General features: G+C 45.1%; 1 protein-coding gene across 2 annotated transcripts in view; it reads left to right on the top strand.

Annotated features, from left to right (window-relative positions):
• Positions 1-5,403: 5,403 nt before the first annotated feature.
• LOC112259217 (protein shisa-8-like) overlaps positions 5,404-20,475 on the top strand; it is a 72,770-nt gene continuing 57,698 nt past the window's right edge. For both annotated transcript variants that reach the window (XM_042327520.1, XM_042327519.1), the window contains exon 1: positions 5,404-8,259. In XM_042327520.1, the coding sequence (XP_042183454.1) occupies positions 7,718-8,259 (542 nt within the window). In that variant the 5' untranslated portion in view covers positions 5,404-7,717. The remainder of the gene's footprint in view (positions 8,260-20,475) is intronic.

Raw genomic sequence — 20,475 nt, 5'->3', positions numbered from 1 at the left:
AAATAGCAATTAAAAAAACACATATTCCAAAAGTTCTAGACGAATAATATGCATATTGCCCAGATACGTTTGCCGTATTGCAGATACAATCTGCAGACACAGAGTATTTAAATGGTGCCAGGGTGGCAGAGGCAGACACCCAGATCTGGTGTTGTCCTGTGGCAAATATAGGGTTACATTATGTCATGACCCCATGCTGTGTCAAAGCGCTTCAGTAGCAGTGCTATTCTGGCCGCAGGGCTTGAGAGCCCGTCTTGATGGAGCTGCTATAGGCACAGACTTATATCGCTAAAATAACAATCTCACTTTATTGATCTCTCTTTCTCTTTCACTTTCTCAGCTTTCTCTCTCTGCCTCGAACTCCTCTTGCTCCCTTGCTGTTCTCTCTATCCATCTCCCTGTGTGTTCCTCCCTATCTCCACTGCCACCTTGGGCCTCTCTCTTTCGTCCTCTACGACCATTCTTTCTCTGTGTGTGGGGAGGCTAGTGAAAGAACCCATCTCTTTTTTGGCTGATTTGGTTACTGGGGCCAACACCGTTGATGGGGCCCCACATAGCTTTGCGGGGGCATTAAAACCACAAGGAGAGAGACGGATACAGACAGATCTCATGGCCTGGCCAGGAGGTAAGTCAACTCTATAAGTGACGAGAGACTGACTGACTGACTGGCGAGGTGCATCAATACTGCAATACATTAGCACTGCACTGTTCTCATTGAGCTGGGGAGGGAGGGAGGGAGGGGGCGAGTGGGATAAAACGGATTAATGGTTGGTTGAAATACGGAGAAAAGGGAGGACAGAGAGAGTGAACATGCATAGGGGCAATGATGATGAGATGTCAGGAAGTGATGGGAGTTTTGAAGGAAGACATTTAATAACATACTCTTTTACACAAGAATTGCTACAAAACAAAAGGTTAATGACACACAATTAGCTTGAAGTATAATAACAACCACAAATAATACTAACAACTTCTTCAAGGTTATTGGTCAAAAATGCAAGATGTACAATAGATTTTTTCCCCACATTATCTTACAACCTGAATAAATTCACTCACCTTTCACAACAGATTGGGTTTCTGGGCGGTTTCCAAAGCCCAGTCTTTCCCTTTGGAAAAACACTGGGCCGGAAGACTGAGATATTAGAGCAAATGGGCCTGACCTGTCGCACATTTCTGTACTGGCTATAAGTGGGCGGAAGTGATGTATCCAGAGTGTGTACATTTAGCAAAGGAATTAAATCTCCATTCATTACCATGAGAGAGTTTCTCGGCCATTGGCAGAGCTCTCTTGTTTATAAGAACAAACACTCCTAACGATAGGGCAAATCAGTGTCTTTAAACAAACACACACAAAGGTATGTACACACCATGCATTTACACGCAAACACTTTTCTTGCATGCACAGGAATGAACAAATACTGAAAGTGCTCTGAATGTAACGGTAAGCTATTCACAATCTCCATCTACTATATCCATATCACCTCTAACTTTCAACCCCTCCTTCCAATCATCCTAGGAGGGACACAACCTCCTTCAAAAAACAAACAAGATATGAATGTCTGGAGTGGACCAGATCAATGCTGGGTGTGCAATGTCTACCCCCTCAGTCAAGGGCGTGGGTGTCGGGGGGCCACTCGCTCGCATCGGTGCTTGAGGTATCAGAGCGATCAGGAAAAATGGTAGACTAGCCAAATACATCAATCAGCATCCAGACGTAACAGTATTTTAGGCAATAAACTCCCACTGTTTCCTCCCTGAACTCGGCCTAGCAGCTAGGGCCTCTGAACCAGACAATATGCTCCTCTCTCTCTTTGTCTAGACTGTAGGCAGAGTTGCTATTAGAGTTGGGTTCAGCCCACCTCTTTTTCTCAATTTTCTCCACCTGTCCATCTCTCCGTCTCTCTTAGTTTTTTATCTTTCTATCTATCTGTTTCCTGCCATCTCTTCCTCTCACACCCAACATCCAAGAGACCAGAACCAAAACAAATCTAGAGTGAGTGACAGTTACTGGCTAGTAACTGACAGTTACTGGCTATGTTCTGTCCCTGGCTAGAGAGAGAGAGAGAGAGAAAGAGAGACAGACCGAGGGAGAGTGACAGAGACAGAGGGAGGGAGAGTGACAGAGACTGAGGGAGGGAGAGCGACAGAGACTTAGGGAAAGAGGGGAGAGAAAGGGGGAAAGAGAGAGAGGATGGGGAGGATTAAGAGGTACCGTATAGTGGACATAGGGGACAGCGGGTGGAGGGAGAGAGATGAATACAGAGGGATGGAAAAAGGAATGATGATGACATGTAATATATTTTGACGTTCATCTTTTATTTAGAGGGATGACAGGGGGAGATCCAGCATGCAACAGGAACAGCTCTCCACTCTCTGTTTAGGAGGGTTTTTTGATGGGAGCAGATTGGTACAATGTGTTCTGCCAAGGTGAAACCAGGCTAAAAGAAATATGAGTGCCACAGGGGTGCTATCAGGCCCGGTGAACGGAAATAATAAAATGATTAAAGACAGAACTCTCATCTAGCCTGTACCCTCCCTGCCCTCTACCCCCTGAGACATTTCCCATCATCCCCTCTTTCTGCCGCTCCATCCATCTCATCTTTCTTTCCCTCTCCACTCCTCCCTCACTCCTTCTCCCCCCTCCATCTCAATAGGTAATTGTAGGCAGCTGTATACACGAGTGCAATATTTCACAGAACAGCAACATTGCCTGACATCTTTATCAACAGTATACTTTCTTACTGCAGGCAGTTTCATACTAGACCTGCAGTTAGGGAGGAAGTCAGAGAAGAAAACAAATATTGATGAGAGGGGGATGAGATGTGAGACTTGGAGAAAGAGGGTTTATGACTGCATGTTGTGTCATGTTGTGTGTGTGTGTGTGTGTTTATGTGTGTGTGTGTGCGTGTGCGTGTGCATGTGTGTGTGTGTGCCAGAGTGCCTTAGTGTGTGTATGTCTGTATGCGCTCTGCCAAAATTCCTAAGTGAATTTGGGAAAGAGGGTTGGTAAGGGTTAGACAGAAGGAGATGCTGTGCAGGGAATAGTGATGGGTAGGCGAAACAACAGTGGCTCAAAAGAGAGAAAGAAATAGATGGAGAGATGCAGCTATACAGAGAGAGAGAAGACTAGGGCAGTGAAATTAAACAAAATAAGAGAAAAAAATGAAAATATGAATATTCAAAAGGAGTATAATGTCAACAGCTTTGAAACATAATAAAATATTTAGCAGCATCCCTTCGCTATTTTGCTATGTATTCTGATGAGGATGCATATTCGCCTAGAACGCACAAAGAAGGCCCAACGGCACTTTTTCTCCCAAATCTAGTTCATGTACAACATTAAATCAGGGATTATTCCAAATTCATACAATTTTGCATCTCTCTCTCTTTTCTCTTTGTCACTCTCTTTTCATCCTAATCGCTCAGGCCTTGCTCTCTGCCTTTCCTGCAGAATATCCTTTTCCTAGCCTTCAATTATCTCCCTCTCTCTCATCCCCCACGCCACCTTGTCTCTCACTCTTTCGCCTGTTACGAATCTTCCCCTTCTTCTACTACCTGGCTTGCTCCCTCTCACTCTCCATCTATTCCTACTCCTTTCCATCCCTCCTGCAATCTAATAATTCCTCTCCCTCTCCTTCCCTTTCTAAGCCGCCCGCCCCTCTCCCCTGCTCTTCAGTCCCTGTTACGTTATGTCCTCTCTCTCTCTCTCTCTCTCTCTCTCTCTCTCTCTCTCTCTCTCTCCTCCTTTGCTCACTCCCCTCCCTCTCCTCTCTCACTGCCTCAGTAAATCAAATCCTGCAGCACATGTTAGAGACATGCTCACACAAAGACCAGGCAGGTACATAGGCATTAGCACAAGCATGCTCACATAAAGACCAGGAGGGTACATAGGCATTAGCACAAGCATGCTCACATAAAGACCAGGAGGGTACATAGGCATTAGCACAAGCATGCTCACATAAAGACCAGGAGGGTACATAGGCATTAGCACAAGCATGCTCACATAAAGACCAGGAGGGTACATAGGCATTAGCACAAGCATGCTCACAAAAAGACCAGGAGGGTACATAGGCATTAGCACAAGCATGCTCACATAAAGACCAGGAGGGTACATAGGCATTAGCACAAGCATGCTCACATAAAGATCAGGAGGGTACATAGGCATTAGCACAAGCATGCTCACATAAAGATCAGGAGGGTACATAGGCATTAGCACAAGCATGCTCACATAAAGACCAGGAGGGTACATAGGCATTAGCACAAGCATGCTCACAAAAAGACCAGGAGGGTACATAGGCATTAGCACAAGCATGCTCACACAAAGACCAGGCGGGTACATAGGCATTAGCACAAGCATGCTCACATAAAGTCCAGGAGGGTACATAGGCATTATCACAAGCATGCTCACATAAAGACCAGGAGGGTACATAGGCATTAGCACAAGCATGCTCACAAAAAGACCAGGAGGGTACATAGGCATTAGCACAAGCATGCTCACATAAAGACCAGGAGGGTACATAGGCATTAGCACAAGCATGCTCACACAAAGACCAGGAGGGTAAATAGGCATTAGCACAAGCATGCTCACATAAAGACCAGGAGGGTACATAGGCATTAGCACAAGCATGCTCACATAAAGACCAGGAGGGTACATAGGCATTAGCACAAGCATGCTCACACAAAGACCAGGAGGGTAAATAGGCATTAGCACAAGCATGCTCACATAAAGACCAGGAGGGTACAAAGGCATTAGCACAAGCATGCTCACATAAAGACCAGGAGGGTACATAGGCATTAGCACAAGCATGCTCACATAAAGACCAGGAGGGTACATAGGCATTAGCACAAGCATGCTCACATAAAGACCAGGAGGGTACATAGGCATTAGCACAAGCATGCTCACATAAAGACCAGGAGGGTACATAGGCATTAGCACAAGCATGCTCACATAAAGACCAGGAGGGTACATAGGCATTAGCACAAGCATGCTCACACAAAGACCAGGAGGGTACATAGGCATTAGCACAAGCATGCTCACATAAAGACCAGGAGGGTACATAGGCATTAGCACAAGCATGCTCACACATGGACACATGCAGTCAGCACCACTGCACTCATCTGTTGAACAGAGGGGGGTTTAAAAAGAGAGAGGGGGAATGGATAGGGATAAAGGATGGAGGCAAGGTAAACAGAAAAGGTTAGACGGGGGGTAAAAATAAATTAGGGGATAAAAAAAGAAAAGAGAGCAGAACGAAAGATTTAAAGAGAGAGATTTGGAAGGAGAGAGTACAAAAAACATGGGACACAGCCTAGGGAGGAGGGTGTCAGTGACAGAGAGAGGGGGGGGTCACCAAGAGAGGTGCGCTCATTCGCTCACGAGAGCGAGTGAGAGATAGCGAGAGAGAGAGAGAGAGGGAGAGAGCGTGTGAGCATTTAGTCCTGCCAGAGCACAGTAGTGCAACATCAACGGAGACGGGATAAGAAGCTCTGTGCGAGGGACAAGGAAAACAGAGGAATACACTTCTGAAGAAAAACAAAGAGGGGATGGAATGAAAAAAAGCATCCTACTGCTGTTGGTTATCCTGTTTCATCCAATTTCTGTTGGAGAATTCCATAAGCAAAGAAACAGAGAAAACACATACATATGATATATATCTAAAATTCCTATACATATATATCAAATTATGCCTGTTTTCACAGAAGCTGCTTTGGGGGAAGGACTGTGTTGAGGTCCCTTGCATAACAATTGGAAGACTGCTTTAATGTGCAGCATTTGGTTAAACTGTTGCATATTAATGCTTTTTGCAAATGAGCGTGATAAAAGACCATAAACAACACAAACAGCTTTGCTGCAGTCCCATTTTTGAAGGCTTCTTGAAAACAGGATTTTGCATTGCCTTTTGTTGTCGCCTCTCCAGTTATCCTGCCCTTGGAACAGGCTGGGGAGTTGAGGCTTGGGTGTGTTGAATGCATGGACCGCATTCCACAGGCTCAGTAATACCCTCCTGTATTCACAGCAGTAACGCGGCAGAAAGCCTGCTCTTTAGTTGTGTCTGAAAGAGGGAGAGGTAAGTGAGGAAGACAGAAGAAAGCAGAGAGCAAGAAACAACAAAAAGCAGCAGAGAGGGATTATGGAGTCGTGGTAAATAAACGAAGATAAGGAAAACAAGGAAGGGACCAAAACAAATAAAGCAACTAACGACCGACTACAGTAAAGAAGTGGGACACTACGCAGAAATGTAATTACACCGCATGTTCGCTCAAAAGTGAGCGTCTCATACATTTAGACTAGGGAGGACTGGACTAGACTCCACAGGCTGGGGGGGATTGTTCAGCACGCTGCCCTTGTCATTCCCCTATCCCCTGCTTGGTAGCACTTGTGGGGTTGTAGTTGTCTGGCAGCAGAGCTGTATTGGTGACCCCATCCTTTTAGAATCCCTCTCAGGTGTGGTGTGGAGCCGATCCGACAGCACCAAGAGAAACCCACAACAACAGAGAGTGACTGGACCCCCATCCCTCTAAACCCATTAAGCCAAACTGACACTGACGGAGCGCTGTCGCCTATGGATTTGAATGTGTGTGTGTGTGTGTCTGTGAGAGAGTGTGTGTGTGTGTGTGTGCGTGCGTGAGTGTGTGTGTGTGTGAGAAAGGCTGCCTGCCTCAGGTTCTGAGGACCTCTTTTAAATCTGGACTAAATCATCTTTTCAGATCTCATAGGACTATATTGAAGAACTGCAGGCTGTGCTTTCGCTAGAGGGAGTGGAAACAAAAACCAATACCTTTTTTTCTGGCATAATATAATATTGAAGACCAATTGTAGAATAACATCTAACTGGAATTGCACATCTGGAAAGGAAAGGAATGAGAGCATCATGTTTCACTTAGCAAAGGGATTAAAAATGGCTGCAAGAAAAATAACAAAGAATCAAATGAACATTCAGGTGGAGACCAGGCAGTTGCTCGAGGCAAGATAATCTGAGAGGGGAATATCAACACCTCCCATATTTATAGATTATGACAAGTGGATTATCTAGAAGTTCCAGTGCTTTGCCGTTTCCCCCACTTCAGCATTGATTAATGCTTGGCAGGGCAATTATCCAAATCCGTGTGTCCCTCTCCTAAATGAAGACGTTTACAGAAAGGAGCTTGGAGCCTTGAGGAATCTGCTTTTCCACTGGCGCTGTTGGGATTCCAATCTCTCTGATTTACGGATAACACTTTCTTTATTGGGGGGAGATTTTTTTTTAAATGCCACGGGCCAGTTCATTTCTGGGTGACACCTCCTAAACTGGAGGTGTTCCAGATTTCAGATCACATCTGCTATTGACATTTGGCAGAAAAGGGCTGTATTTTCGCAACGCTGCCAGAACTGTGTGTCTGAGTCTGGGACTGAATCACTGGGGACTCATTTGTGAGGAGCAGGTTGAGATTTGGGGTTAGTTTGTTTCACTTACTTGCTCATCCCCCTTCTTGATGGCAATTTATTACTTCACACTGAGCCTCCTGTAACTGAGTGCCGTAATAACTCTCAGCAAAGTAATTGAAAGCTCAACTCCTTTTCAAGTCTCTAGTGTGTGAAATACCTAAAAGGCTATTTTCATGTAATTTTTTGGGGTCCAGTGAGAAGCCTGCATTTCTGAAGTTGGTGTTTATTGGCCTGCACCAGCTTTGAGACACTTCAGCAACTGAACAGAAGCAGCATCCACAGGTATCAAACATGGCTGCCAATTCTGTGCTCATCTGCCTCGCCTTCAGCTTTCTGCTGGGCTTCACTTCACTGGGTCAGAACTCTAGAGAGGCTGGGGCAGATGCCCAGGCCACCAACCAGACGGCAGCCACCTCTAATTCTCCGGAGGCTACGCTGGCCACTCCGGTGGCGGAGGACCAGACCATCCCAATGATAGGCAGCCGCTGCCGGGGCTACTATGATGTCATGGGCCAATGGGACCCACCGTTCAACTGCAATGCTGGCGTCTACCTGTTCTGCTGCGGCTCCTGCTTTTACCGCTTCTGCTGCCAGTTCAAGGTGCACAGCCTGGAGCAGGAGTCCTGCTCCAACTACGACACGCCCGTCTGGGCCAACACCGGCAAGCCGGCAGCCCCCGTCACTGAGGTGCAGGAGGAGCCCGACCGAGACCGCACCCACATGGTCGTCTACATCATCTGTGGCGTGGTGGCCATTATGGTGCTGGTGGGCATCTTCACCAAGTTGGGCCTGGAGAAGAGCAGAGGTGGCCAGACAGACATGACCAACTCTAGGTAAGAGAGTAGCAGGGGTCATGGGCCAGTGGGACAGGGTGGCTGGGGGGCAGGGTGGATGTGGTTGTGCTCTCACAAGCGATAATAGGCGTGACCATGGAGTGTTTGCGTAAAGCTATTTGTGGAGAGCCCAGACTATGGCTTCTAGTACACTGTGAGGGAATCGGAGCTGAGGTTTTTGGTGGACTATTGACATGCGCTGGCTGGCGCAGTGCCAAGGGCTAATTCTAGTTCAGTGAAAGTGAAGGGAGGGCTGGGTGTGACTGGCCGTACTATTGGTTGTTAATAATGAGACCACAGGGATGGCGTTAATACAAGTCATTACCGGATCTCTCAATTTGGGGGCAGGGGGACTTCAACCACACCAGTATTATTATTGAGAGAAAAGAGGGCCCAGTCACACCCTCGCAGGTTCTGTTTTCTCAGAGGAGACAAGCTGCAGGGCTGAGAGGGTGAGAGAGGGAGACAGGCACCTCCAATACCCGAGTCATCTGCTGTATTGATGAGCCCAATGACAAAGGCGGGGGGGGATGGAAGGGAAATCCATTGGAGCGCGAGGCTGGGCAGCCATAATTTCCCCTGATTTACCGTAGTGCGCAGGGTTTTTACGAGCCTCGATGAAGGCGTCCTGCCATCCTACAACGGGTGGGGAGTGGGGGGAGAGGGACAGAGAGAGGGGCAGAGGGTGGTATCTTATTGATCAGCATGGAGAAACCCAATCAGGTCAGTCAGCCAGTTGTCCCAGTCACTGGGCCCATTGATTCACTGAGACCCCAATTTCAAGGTTGTGGGCGGCTAAAACACGCACACAAACATTGGAGATGCCTGGGGATAGTTTTAATTACGTTACTTGAACAATAACATACTTTAATAAACTATGACTTTCCAAAGTGTTTTAGCTTTTCCTGAATGTATCTCTTTAGCCTAAGCTGAAGAGAATAGATTGATATGATTTGATATCAGAAAGGGTATGATCACTTGTATGAGAAAAGTAATCAAATGTCTTCATGAACATGAAACAGGGCCTTTAGATCTGTGATATATTAGAGGGAAGGAGACAGTTGTCTGTGGGAAAATGACATTCAAGACCATTCTCTTTAGTTGTGCTGTGTGGCTCATCACAGGGGTACTGTATCTGTAATTTGCTTCTCACTGTGTGTGTGTGTGTGTGTGTGTATGTGCATCCTGCGGTAAAGCTTTCTTACAGTGTAACAGAATATGTCTGGTGTTTTGTTGTGCATTCAAGGAGTAATTGATTTTAATCATTCCAAAATGCCTTTCAACAGCTGAATGTTATTGAATTCAACCTTTCTAAATTGGACATGTTCCAAAGATTAAAAATGTAAGTGTGATGTATACAGTATATACAGTACCAGTCAGAAGTTTGGACACATTTGCTCATTCAAGGGTTTTTCTTTATTTTAATTATTTTCTAAATTGTAGAATAATAGTGAAGACATCACAACTGTGAAATAACACATATGGAATCATGTAGTAACAAAAAAGTGTTAAACAAATCAAAATATATTTTATATTTGAGATTCTTCAAAGTAGCCACCCTTTGCCTCGATGACACTCTTGGCATTTTCTCAACCAGCTTCACCTGGAATGCTTTTCCAACAGTCTTTAAGGAGTTCCCACATATGTTGAGCACTTGTTGGCTGCTTTTCCTCCACTCTGTGGTTCAACTCACCCCAAACCATCTTAATTGGGTTGAGGTCAGGTGATTATGGAGGCCAGGTCATCTGATGCAGCACTCCATCACTCTCCTTCTTTGTCAAATAGCCCTTACACAGCCTGGAGGTGTGTTGGATCATTGTCCTGTTGAAAAACAAAATGATAGTCCCACTAAGCACAAACCAGATGGGATGCCGTATCACTGCAGAATGCTGTGGTAGCCATGCTGGTCAAGTGTGCCTTGAATTCTAAATAAATCACTGACAGTGTCACCAGCAAAGAACCATCACACCACCTCCTCCATGCTTCACGGCTGGAACCACAAATGCGGAGATCATCCATTCACCTACTCTGCATCTCACAAAGACACGGAGGTTGGAACCAAAAATCTCCAATTTGGACCCATTTCCACCAGTCTAATGTCCATTGCTCGTGTTTCTTGGCCCAAGCAAGTCTCTTCTTATTATTGGTGTCCTTCAGTAGTGGTTTCTTTGCAGCAATTCGACCATGAAACCTGATTCAAGCAGTCTCCTTTGAACAGTTGATGTTGAGATGTGTCTGTTACTTGAACTCTGTGAAGCATTTATTTGGGCTGCAATTTCTGAGGCTAGTAACTCTAATGAACTTATTCTCTGCAGCAGAGGTAACTCTGGGTCTTCCATTCCTGTGGTGGTTCTGTCACGTCCGTTGTATGGAGGAGTCCAAGGCGCAGCGTGATAAGAATACCCTCTTCTTTTAAATAAACAAAGAACACATAACAAATGAACGTGACGCTACAATAACAACTGCTGACATGCAACTACACATAGACAACAACCCACCAAATACCCAAGGAATATGGCTACCTAAATATGGTCCCCAATCAGAGACAACGATAAACAACTGCCTCTGATTGGGAACCAATCTAGGCAACCATAGACATATAAACACCTAGACATACAAAACCCCTAGACAATACAAAACTACACAAACCACCCTTGTCACACCCTGACCTAACCAAAATAATAAAGAAAACAAAGATAACTAAGGTCAGGGCGTGACAGGTTCTCACGAGAGCCAGTTTCATCATAGCGCTTGATGGTTTTTGCAACTGCACTTGAAGAAACTTATCAAACTTCTTGACATTTTCCGCATTGACTGACCTTCATGTCTTAAAGTAATGATGGACTGTCATTTCTCTTTGCTTTTTTGAGCAGTTCTTGTCATATTATGGACTTGGTCTTTTAGCAAATAGGGTCTATATTCTGTATACCAACCCTAACTTGTCACAACACAACTGATTGGCTCAATCTCATTACGAAGGAAATAAATTCCATAAATGAACTCACCTGTTAATTTAAATACATTCCAGGTGACAACACAGAGTGGAGGAAAAGCAGCCAACAAGTGCTCAACATATGTGGGAACTCCTTCAAGACTGTTGGAAAAGCATTCCAGGTGAAGCTGGTTGAGAGAATGCCAAGAGTGTGACAAGCTGTCATCAAGGCAAAGGGTGGTTACTTTGAAGAATCTCAAATATGAAATATATTTTGATTTGTTTAACACTTTTTTGGTTACTATATGATGTCCTTTAATGCGCTGATTCCTGCTCGGGTAGAGAATTATTAATGTGCCAAGCCAACTTCAACTCAGCTAATCTCGTGCATGGCTTAGTCTGATGTGGATGAGTTGGGAGAGAGTGCTTTGCGTTTCCCTCCAGATTCAGATATCGAATTGGAGGGGATTTATGGCCCACGCCATTAGCTCCTGACGTTTCTAACAGGTTGCTCATGTTTGTGCAGCACAGCAGGCTTAGTCCCTCACCGAGGACAGAACATTTCATAGTTTGAAGGGTGAGATATTTCAGCTCTGTCTCAAGCTTTAAAAAATGTAATTTCATGTTCTGTGTGCTTACAAGATGCTTTTACTTATCAGTGAGTGGCTCACCTGTTTAAATCCACTATTCCATTAATGCGGCTGGATGCTCATTTTGAGCAATTCAGCTTAAGTGTTATCCTCAAGGGCACGGCAGCAACCAATGGTTCACATCGCTCCGCCCAACGGATGTTTCTTCTCCACGATGAGTCTGGATTTGCCTCCCTCCCCGCCGATTTCTAGAATGCCCAAAAAATCTGACCGCTTTGATTGGTCCCAGACAACGATTGGTTGGGCCAGAGCCGGCCTACATGATGGCATTATCAAATTTGATACTCTGATTGGTTAGACCCGTTAGAGACGATCCAATCGCTGATGAATTTGTTTTGTACAAGGCCCCTCGTTTTGAAGTCACACAAATTACTTTAGGATGGAGGTTTTAAACTGAATGTATGTAGTGATCGATAGAGCAGTGGAATTAAATTCATGGTGAGTCATCAGGCAAAACCAATGCCAGCTTTGAAGGACAGAAGAAAATATGCAAATATTTGAAAACAGATTTTTTTTTATGTGTGGTTGCCTTCACAAATTAGAAGGGCAACAATTGATGTGAAGTACATTCCTCCAGTATAGTCTTTAACAGGGGATTTAACATGATGAATATCGTCACCTCTTTCTCCACAGAGGTCCCTGATGCATATGTAAAACGACATTCTCTGCCCTATTATTTTCCATTACGCACTTAACACAAAAACCAAAATAAACACTTTGATGCTTTCTTGAACAACAAAATAACCTCCCTCCCGCAGTGCAGAGTGAAATCAAATGATGTATCTTATGAGCCCCCACATTCTGTGTAGCTGAGCGAAGAAAGAATAAAACTTTATCCAATTAATAATGCATGGGGGCTTGAATGGAGCCATGTGTCGTCTGCGGCTGGCCTTGTTGTCTGAGGCCACTGTCCGTCACTTCATTTCAGTCACTGCGGACTGAGTGTACTTTGGTGTTCGATAACGCTCTATTGGAAAATATGAGACCTTAGACAGTGGTTCACTGACAGCCAGGAGCTCGTCTGATTTGTGGATCTACTCAGTGAGCAACAGCAAACCAACAGAGACAGTGAGGGGTTGAAATATTGTTTCCTGGGGACAAGCACTGCCATCCATCTTTTGAGGCTTGAACACAGAAACTCTACAGAGGAATACATATGAGGGCACAGCCATTATGGCTCGGGTGTGGACACTGTACTCAGAGATGCCAACAGGTGAACGACTTAAGGCTTGAGGGAAAAAACTGGTTCCCGTGAGGAGCAGTCATGCACAGCCTTCTATTTACCTTCTGTGGACACCCACCTGCTCACACATGCACACATGCACACACAAACACACGTGTTCAAAATAAGTGATTCTGTGTGCACTTCACACAAACATTGGCAATGCACCACTTACATAAATACACCAGCCGTACACCTATGAAGAAAGACATGGTTGCTAACATGTATCAGGGCTCAACGCTTGTCCTATACAAAACGTTAAGAACACCGTCCTAATACTGCGTTGCACCCCACCCCCTTTTGCCCTCAGAACAGACTCAATTCGTCAGGGCATGGACTCTACAAGGTGTCGAAAGCGTGCCCATATTGACTCCAATGGTTCCCACAGTTGTGTCAAGTTGGCTGGATGTCCTTTGGATGGTGGACCATTCTTGATACACACAGGAAACTGTTGTGTGAAAAACCCAGCAGGATTGCAGTTCTTGACACAAACCAGTGTGCCTGGCACCTACTACCATACCTCGTTCTAAGGCACTTAAATATTTGATCTTTCCAATTCACCTTCTGAATGGTACACATTCAAATGTATTTAACAAGTGACATCAATAAGGGATCATATCTTTCACCTAGATTCACCTGGTCAGTCTATTTCATGGAAAGAGCAGGTATTCTTAATGTTTTGTATACTCAGTGTAGATAAGTTGTCCAAATGGACAAAATAAATTAATTACTCCAATCAGAATTGGATAAGAGGCCTACATTGGAATAATATTAAAATATTTTTTTCATGTTCTAGGGAGTTTTTCTCAAAAACCCAACATTAGCACAACATTAGCACAACAAGAGGTACAACATTACAAATATTATGTAAGATAATTAACTTGCTATCTGTAATATCGTATAGCTTTGGAATTGTGATATTATGTACTTTCGAGGAAAATAGGCACATCGGCATGTACACTGACTTTGAGAAGGGATTGCGTGGCGATTAGCTTAGCAGCATGACAACGTGAATGGGTGAGGCGGGGCACTATACATTGGATTCCTATCTCCTTTCTACGCACCCTAGACTAAAGAGGCAGACAATTAGGATAAATGTGCTAGACCCTAAATTAGACATTTCTTGAGGTAGGAATATCGCAAAAATATGTTCAATGGCTTATTCCAGAGAAGGCTTCCTCCCGAGTTCTGATATTGGCCAGCATTGAAATCTGACATGAATGATAGGCTTTTTTACGATCTAAAAGTCGTATTCCTATTAACTTCCAGTGTAGTGGGAGCGACTTTATCACAGTGCTATGTCTTACCGGACAGATTCCTGCATGCTTGAACGCCAATACACATGAAAACATGAAATGACCCAGGAAATCGATAGAACATCGCTCAGAGACTAACAAATACAATATAATATCCAAAATGGGTGAACCTTTCCTTTAAGGAGGGCATTTCCCCCCAAGCTACCCTAACCCATGCTAGTTGATGCATCTTTAGAGCTCCCCTCTTTCTTCATTTCTAATGGATATTTTCATCTCTGTCACATGCGCTTTTGAGAACAGTGTTTTCCTGGTTGCATTTTGGAACATTCACACATAGCCTACAGTCATGTGCTCATTGTTGAGCTTATAAAATGAAGAAATACAATTCTATCAACATTTTAAGCTATACGGTGTGATCTGTTGCATCAGCCTCATTGTTTTTTTCATTTCTTAATGTGCAGTGGTTGTATCAATTTTGGATGTGTCATCCCAAAACTGTCCCAGAGTCTGAACCGTAGACATATTTCTATTGTCCAGGGATGACGGGACGCCCTTCATTTTGAGCCCTGGTTGTAATCGAAATTTTGCAATATTTTATAGGCTTTCAAGTGTGGCCTACCATCCTCCAGGAGAGCATTAAAGGGGCACTGTTGTATTTTGAGACAGGCTTCAATATGCAAAGAAGCCAACAGGCAGTGTAGCCTACATTTTTGAACAAGTAAAAAATCTGTCCTACTAATGTAATGTCAGGCCCTGATGTATATGCACACAAACTCATATGCCTGCACACAGACACACACAAACATGCACACACATGCCTGCACACAGACACACACACACACACAGACACACACACACACACACACACACACACACACACACACACACACACACACACACACACACACACACACACACACACACACACATACACTGATAAAACACTTTTGACAGCAGGTGGTCCCCAGGCTTTTCCTTTAGCCTTTTCTGGAGTATCACTCCACACTTCAAATGGTCCTGTCCCTTCACTCCCTTCATCCTACTCTTCCACCCCTTTCTGGTGGCCCCCTGTGCTCTGTCTGTCGCTCCAGATCAGGTCGGGGGAGCGGTCCGTAAAGCAGTCAGGAGAGATGGGAGAGGCTGCTGCTCCAAAGTGGATTTTGCATTAGGTGTGTCCTGGATACGGTGGGACTAGGACCACCTCCAGGGTGTAGGTAATGAGGGCAGGCGGGGACGCTCAGATGTGCTATGTGCACGGCATTAGTTACGGTCTTATCCACACACACACACACTCGAGCACATGAACATACAATACAAACCAAATGTGTTATAGTCCAATAAAACTAAACTCAAACTATCTGCTAACACTAATAAGCCCTAGAACACCTAGACACCACAGGAGGCTGGTGGCACCTTAATTGAGGCGAACAGGCCGTGGTAATGACTGGAGTGGAATAGGTGGAATGGTCTCATTCCATTTGCTCCGTTACGGACCTTTATTATGAGCTGTTCTCCTCTCAGCAGCCTCCACTGCTAGACACTGTTAAATGCTCCCAGTTTTACTACACCGAGATTTTATACAGAAACAACCCCAGAACGTTTTATCTTACAACCACACATCCCAGGCTTTGTGGGAGTGACATCACTTAGAAGGCCACACCACACCCCAGTGCAGAGCCTCACAGTGAGAGCTGCAGAATACTGAGGACCACAGCTCAATTGTTGCTGCATTATCCCAAAGCTACCTCTCACACACATCATCCTAAAGACAAACTAACACAGCATAGATATCGGCACAAATAAGACATGACATGTACTAAAACTGTACTACAACGTGGTTTTGACTTGAAGTTGAATGTCAGTAGATAACTCTTGATAGTAGGCTTTTTGTTTACGTAACTAGAGACTAACTGCTAAAATACTGTATTTTTCGTTGTGAGACAAGCCGTTTGAGTAGATGGGACATGTGCATCGTAACACATAACACTACAGTAATAATTCAATGTAGGCTTTGCAAATAGTGAGGATTACAAACTGCCGCTATGTGTGTGTATGTGCATGTGTGTCTGTGTGTGTGTAGAGAGAGTGCATATGATTGTGTATACCGGCGGCTGGGACATGCAGTACAGCCCGGGTCCTGTTTTCACTCGACTGGGCTGGGTAATGGGAAAGACCAGGGAGGATTGACACAGTGCCCAAGCCACAGTGACAGAACATCAACAGCTAACTTGTAGCGATTTGTTGGAGCGGACTCAGTACCAAGCACTATCAGAGCCTCAGTCTTTATCTGACCAGCAAACCACAAACCCATCAGTTTACCCTCCCATCCATCCTCAACCTTCTCTCCATCCTCTCAGTAATTACCTAGGCCCTTATCGTTCACACCATCGGCTAGAGCCTAAAACACACAGCAAACACAAGAAAAAACAAGAGAGAGATGAGTATCAGTGAAACTCTGCTCGGGCCTCGAGGGGGAACCGGGCAAAGCAGCGTGCTTCTTTATTTTCCTTTCATCTGTTTCTCCCTCCCTCCCTTCCCTTCCCCTCCCTTCCCTTCCCTTCCCTTCCCTCCCTTCCCCTCCCTTCCCTTCCCCTCCCTCCCTTCCCTTCCCTTCCTCTCCCTTCCCTTCCCCTCCCTTCCCTCCGCTCCTCCACTGCTCATTCATCCTGAACTCTTCGGTGGTGTTAGGGACGGCAGTGTGACTGAAGGCCTTTGTGAGACCAAATGCCGTGTAAACGGCCGCAGTGACAGACCCGTTAGGGTTAATTTGCTGTGGTGTAGGGAGACCAGAGACTGACTGACCCCACTGCAGGGAATAACGACCCCGGGGTAGGACCGGCCATGGCTAGATCTGTACACTGGTACTGATTTATCTTTTGTCCACTGTACCGCGTTCTCATTTCAAGCTAAATGTACAGAATGAAAGAAGAGCATGGTCTGTACAGCACACATTGAGAAATGGTAGGCTTCAATATATAGGCTTCAACAAAATCTCTCTTTCAAGGCCTAAAGCCTCACCTGAATGCGGATGTCCACTCTCAAAAGGCCTTGAAGAGTAATGCCCGTCTGTCTGGTATAATCACCCCGGCAGTTTCTCACTTTTTTGCTGGAAAGCTGCAGTCATTCATCTTGACTGGACTAGATTTCCCTCACGATCTCACTCTGATGTTTGCTGAGGCTTTGGTGCACTGTGATTGATGGCCAGGCAAACCCACGGCTGGTGCAGACAACCCCGGTAATCATAGTCTCTCCAGCCGGTCTGGAGACGCTCCCAGAGATGGTCCCTTGTCACCCAGGGGGCACTTATGTTTGAGGTATCTCTAATATCTCCTATATCAAATGGAGGAGGTCTGGACAATCAAGCCTTAGCATGGGGGATCCAAGTGGTTAAAAATAGCACTCAGTTCCATCCAATGGTGTATTTTATGAGATCTGAATGGCGGGCGGAGGGCATCTGTTTCTGTGCATTCAGTTTAAAAGGAATTTGATACACTTCTTAGAGCTTCAATGTAGTTAAGGGGTCAAAACACTATCTCTCTGATCTTAATCACTCCTTTCATCTGTTTCAGGGCTCTTAATGACGATTAAGACTTCCTTAGTGTGATAATGATTAAATACACTGTACACCACTGCACCTAAATCCTTAAGCACCTCCTCAATAGTGATGCACGGGTCAACTCAGAACCACAGGGCCCACGGGTTTCAGCAGTGTTCAGGAATGTATTTTTAATCAAGTTTTATATTCTAATATACCTGCAAGAAATTTACTAGAACTACAACCATTTTCACTTTAATGATTTGTCATTATAATACTAACTCTACTACCTTGACTCTTTTAATTCAAAATACTATGTAAACACTACCCTTCACACGCCATAAACAATTCTGCTTTCTAACTCGGGAAGTGCAAAAGTGGTACTGTCAATACTGTTATGCATACTAATTACTCTGCGGCCATATCAATGTAGCCAATGACACAGTGTCACAATGACGCAACAGTCAGATCAGTGACAGAGGGTTCCCACACTGATAGCTACTGTATGTGTATGAGTGTGTTTGAGAGAGAGAGAAAGAGAATGAGAGAGAGAAAGAGAGAGAGAGACAATGTGCCCTTGAGCTAGACATAGGAGACAATACAATACTCCCATTGGCCCAATGAAAAATAAGAAGTCAATGAGAAGTGACATGAAAACTGAGATTCTGCATGTGGAGTAGATAACCAAGTACAACTACACCAACGACCACATCCCCCCCCACCCCAACAGCACCATGGCCAACCCAATTGTGCATATGCTGCTGTTTGATCCTTAAATGGAAGAGAACATAGAAATACTGTGTTACATAACATGGGACTTGGCTTCAGTGAGAAGAAGAGAGAGGACTAGATACAGAGAGAATGGAATAGAACGAGAGAGAGGGAGAGCACCATCGGAGAGATGACAGGACCTTTAATTTGATCACTCTGTTCCGGGAGAACATGTCAAACTTGTAGTGTATTTGAGGTTTAAAAAGGCTTCTGAAGTTTGTAATTTCCACAAAATTCCACAAATTTCAGACTTGATTCTCCCCTTACGAAAAGTGTATTAACCTCTACAAAAATGTCCATTCATTATAATCCACATAATAATTCACATTTCCTGTTAGTGCAGGATTGCTTTCCTGCTGTAGCAAACTGGCTCAAATTAAGATCCTACATCTGTATGAGAGATCAAGCCCAGAGGACGTCTCCTCCCTCTCCTCCTCCTCTTCCTCCTCCTCTTCCTCCCTCTCTTTGGCAGAGCTAAAGCACATGCTTTTTGATTACCAAAGAGGAGTTGTGCGTCTTGTGTCCTTTGCTGCCGGCTCTCAATGTGACTAACCCCCTCCTCTCCTCCACCGACCTCACCCCCTCCTTCCCTCACCCCCTTTCTACCCAGATCCCCCTTACGTTCACAAAGCATCAAAAAGAATGTGAGTCACCCTGACATGTGTTGCGGGGCATTCGCATTCGGAGCACATAGATCTGCCCTCCGCAGAAAATATAATGATAAACCATGAGAAGGACTGCTCTGTCTCTTTCTCTGGCAGTGGGAGACTTTTCAAAAAAGCCCTCTGTCTTCCACACCACCCTGTTCACACACTTCTGAGAGCCGTCCTCCTCTAGATGCCGCAGCCTTCAATTCAAAACCAATCCTCGGTTTCTGGCAGGTGCAAAGACTGTACAAGTCTGTACGAAAACAGGAAGTGTCTGTTGTGTGGCTTGATAGACATGATCGTTTTCTACTCTCATCCCAGTGCATTCCATCTGCTCCAAATACCTTCACCATCACAAACATGAACAGACAATACTGTGGCACGTGTAAAAACAACAAGTCCCTCCTTCCCCCCCCCCTTTTGAGTGGCTCTTTTTCCCCTCTCTTGTCTGATGTAGCGTGTCTCTTTGCTTTCTCCCAAAACTCTTTCTGACGTCTGCAGCCCTGAAGAGCGATGAGTGTACGATGTGCTCACTTAGTTTGACACGGGGGCAAACACAAAAACACGCAGGAAGAAAAACACAAAATCACTGGACAAATACAGCACCTTCATGCAAATTAACATGCACACAACTTACGTACACAGTCGTCACGCGCACATTATTAAAGCGCACGCACGCTCGCACAGACACACACACACACACACACCAAAAATACAAATACACCAGGTCTCCTCAGCAAACAGATGGATGCTCTGCATTACAGCAGGTCACTAGACCGAGCATATGAACTGCTCCTCTGCCAGCGGTGCTGTTTTATTTAACCACTGCTCTAACCATGGTCCCTCGCTCCGTGTGACGCAGAGCACTTGACAATTGTGTATGTGCTGTCTGTGCCGCCGTGACACGCTGGGCTGGCCACCTCTTTATGAGCTTGGGGACCGTTGGCCCAAATGACTCTGTCTGGCTTGGCTGGACTGGCCTCGGCCCAGTTTGGTTTAGCCGTCTGTAAGTGTGTTTCTGTGCGTTTGGTTGAATATGTGGGTGTGAGAGGATGTGTGAGCTGACCCTGGCTACGAAGAGTTGTGTTTGGGTAAACAGCAGGACAGCCCTGCGAGAAGACTGCATAAAGGAGTATTGATTGTGAGTGGGAGATGTCAGCATGCTCCTGGAGGGACATAAATCCCCTTAATGACGGGATACAT

This window comes from Oncorhynchus tshawytscha, linkage group LG09, assembly GCF_018296145.1.
Source record: "Oncorhynchus tshawytscha isolate Ot180627B linkage group LG09, Otsh_v2.0, whole genome shotgun sequence".
In the NCBI taxonomy this organism is placed as follows: Eukaryota; Metazoa; Chordata; class Actinopteri; order Salmoniformes; family Salmonidae; genus Oncorhynchus; species Oncorhynchus tshawytscha.
This window is presented reverse-complemented; position numbering and strand designations above follow the sequence as displayed.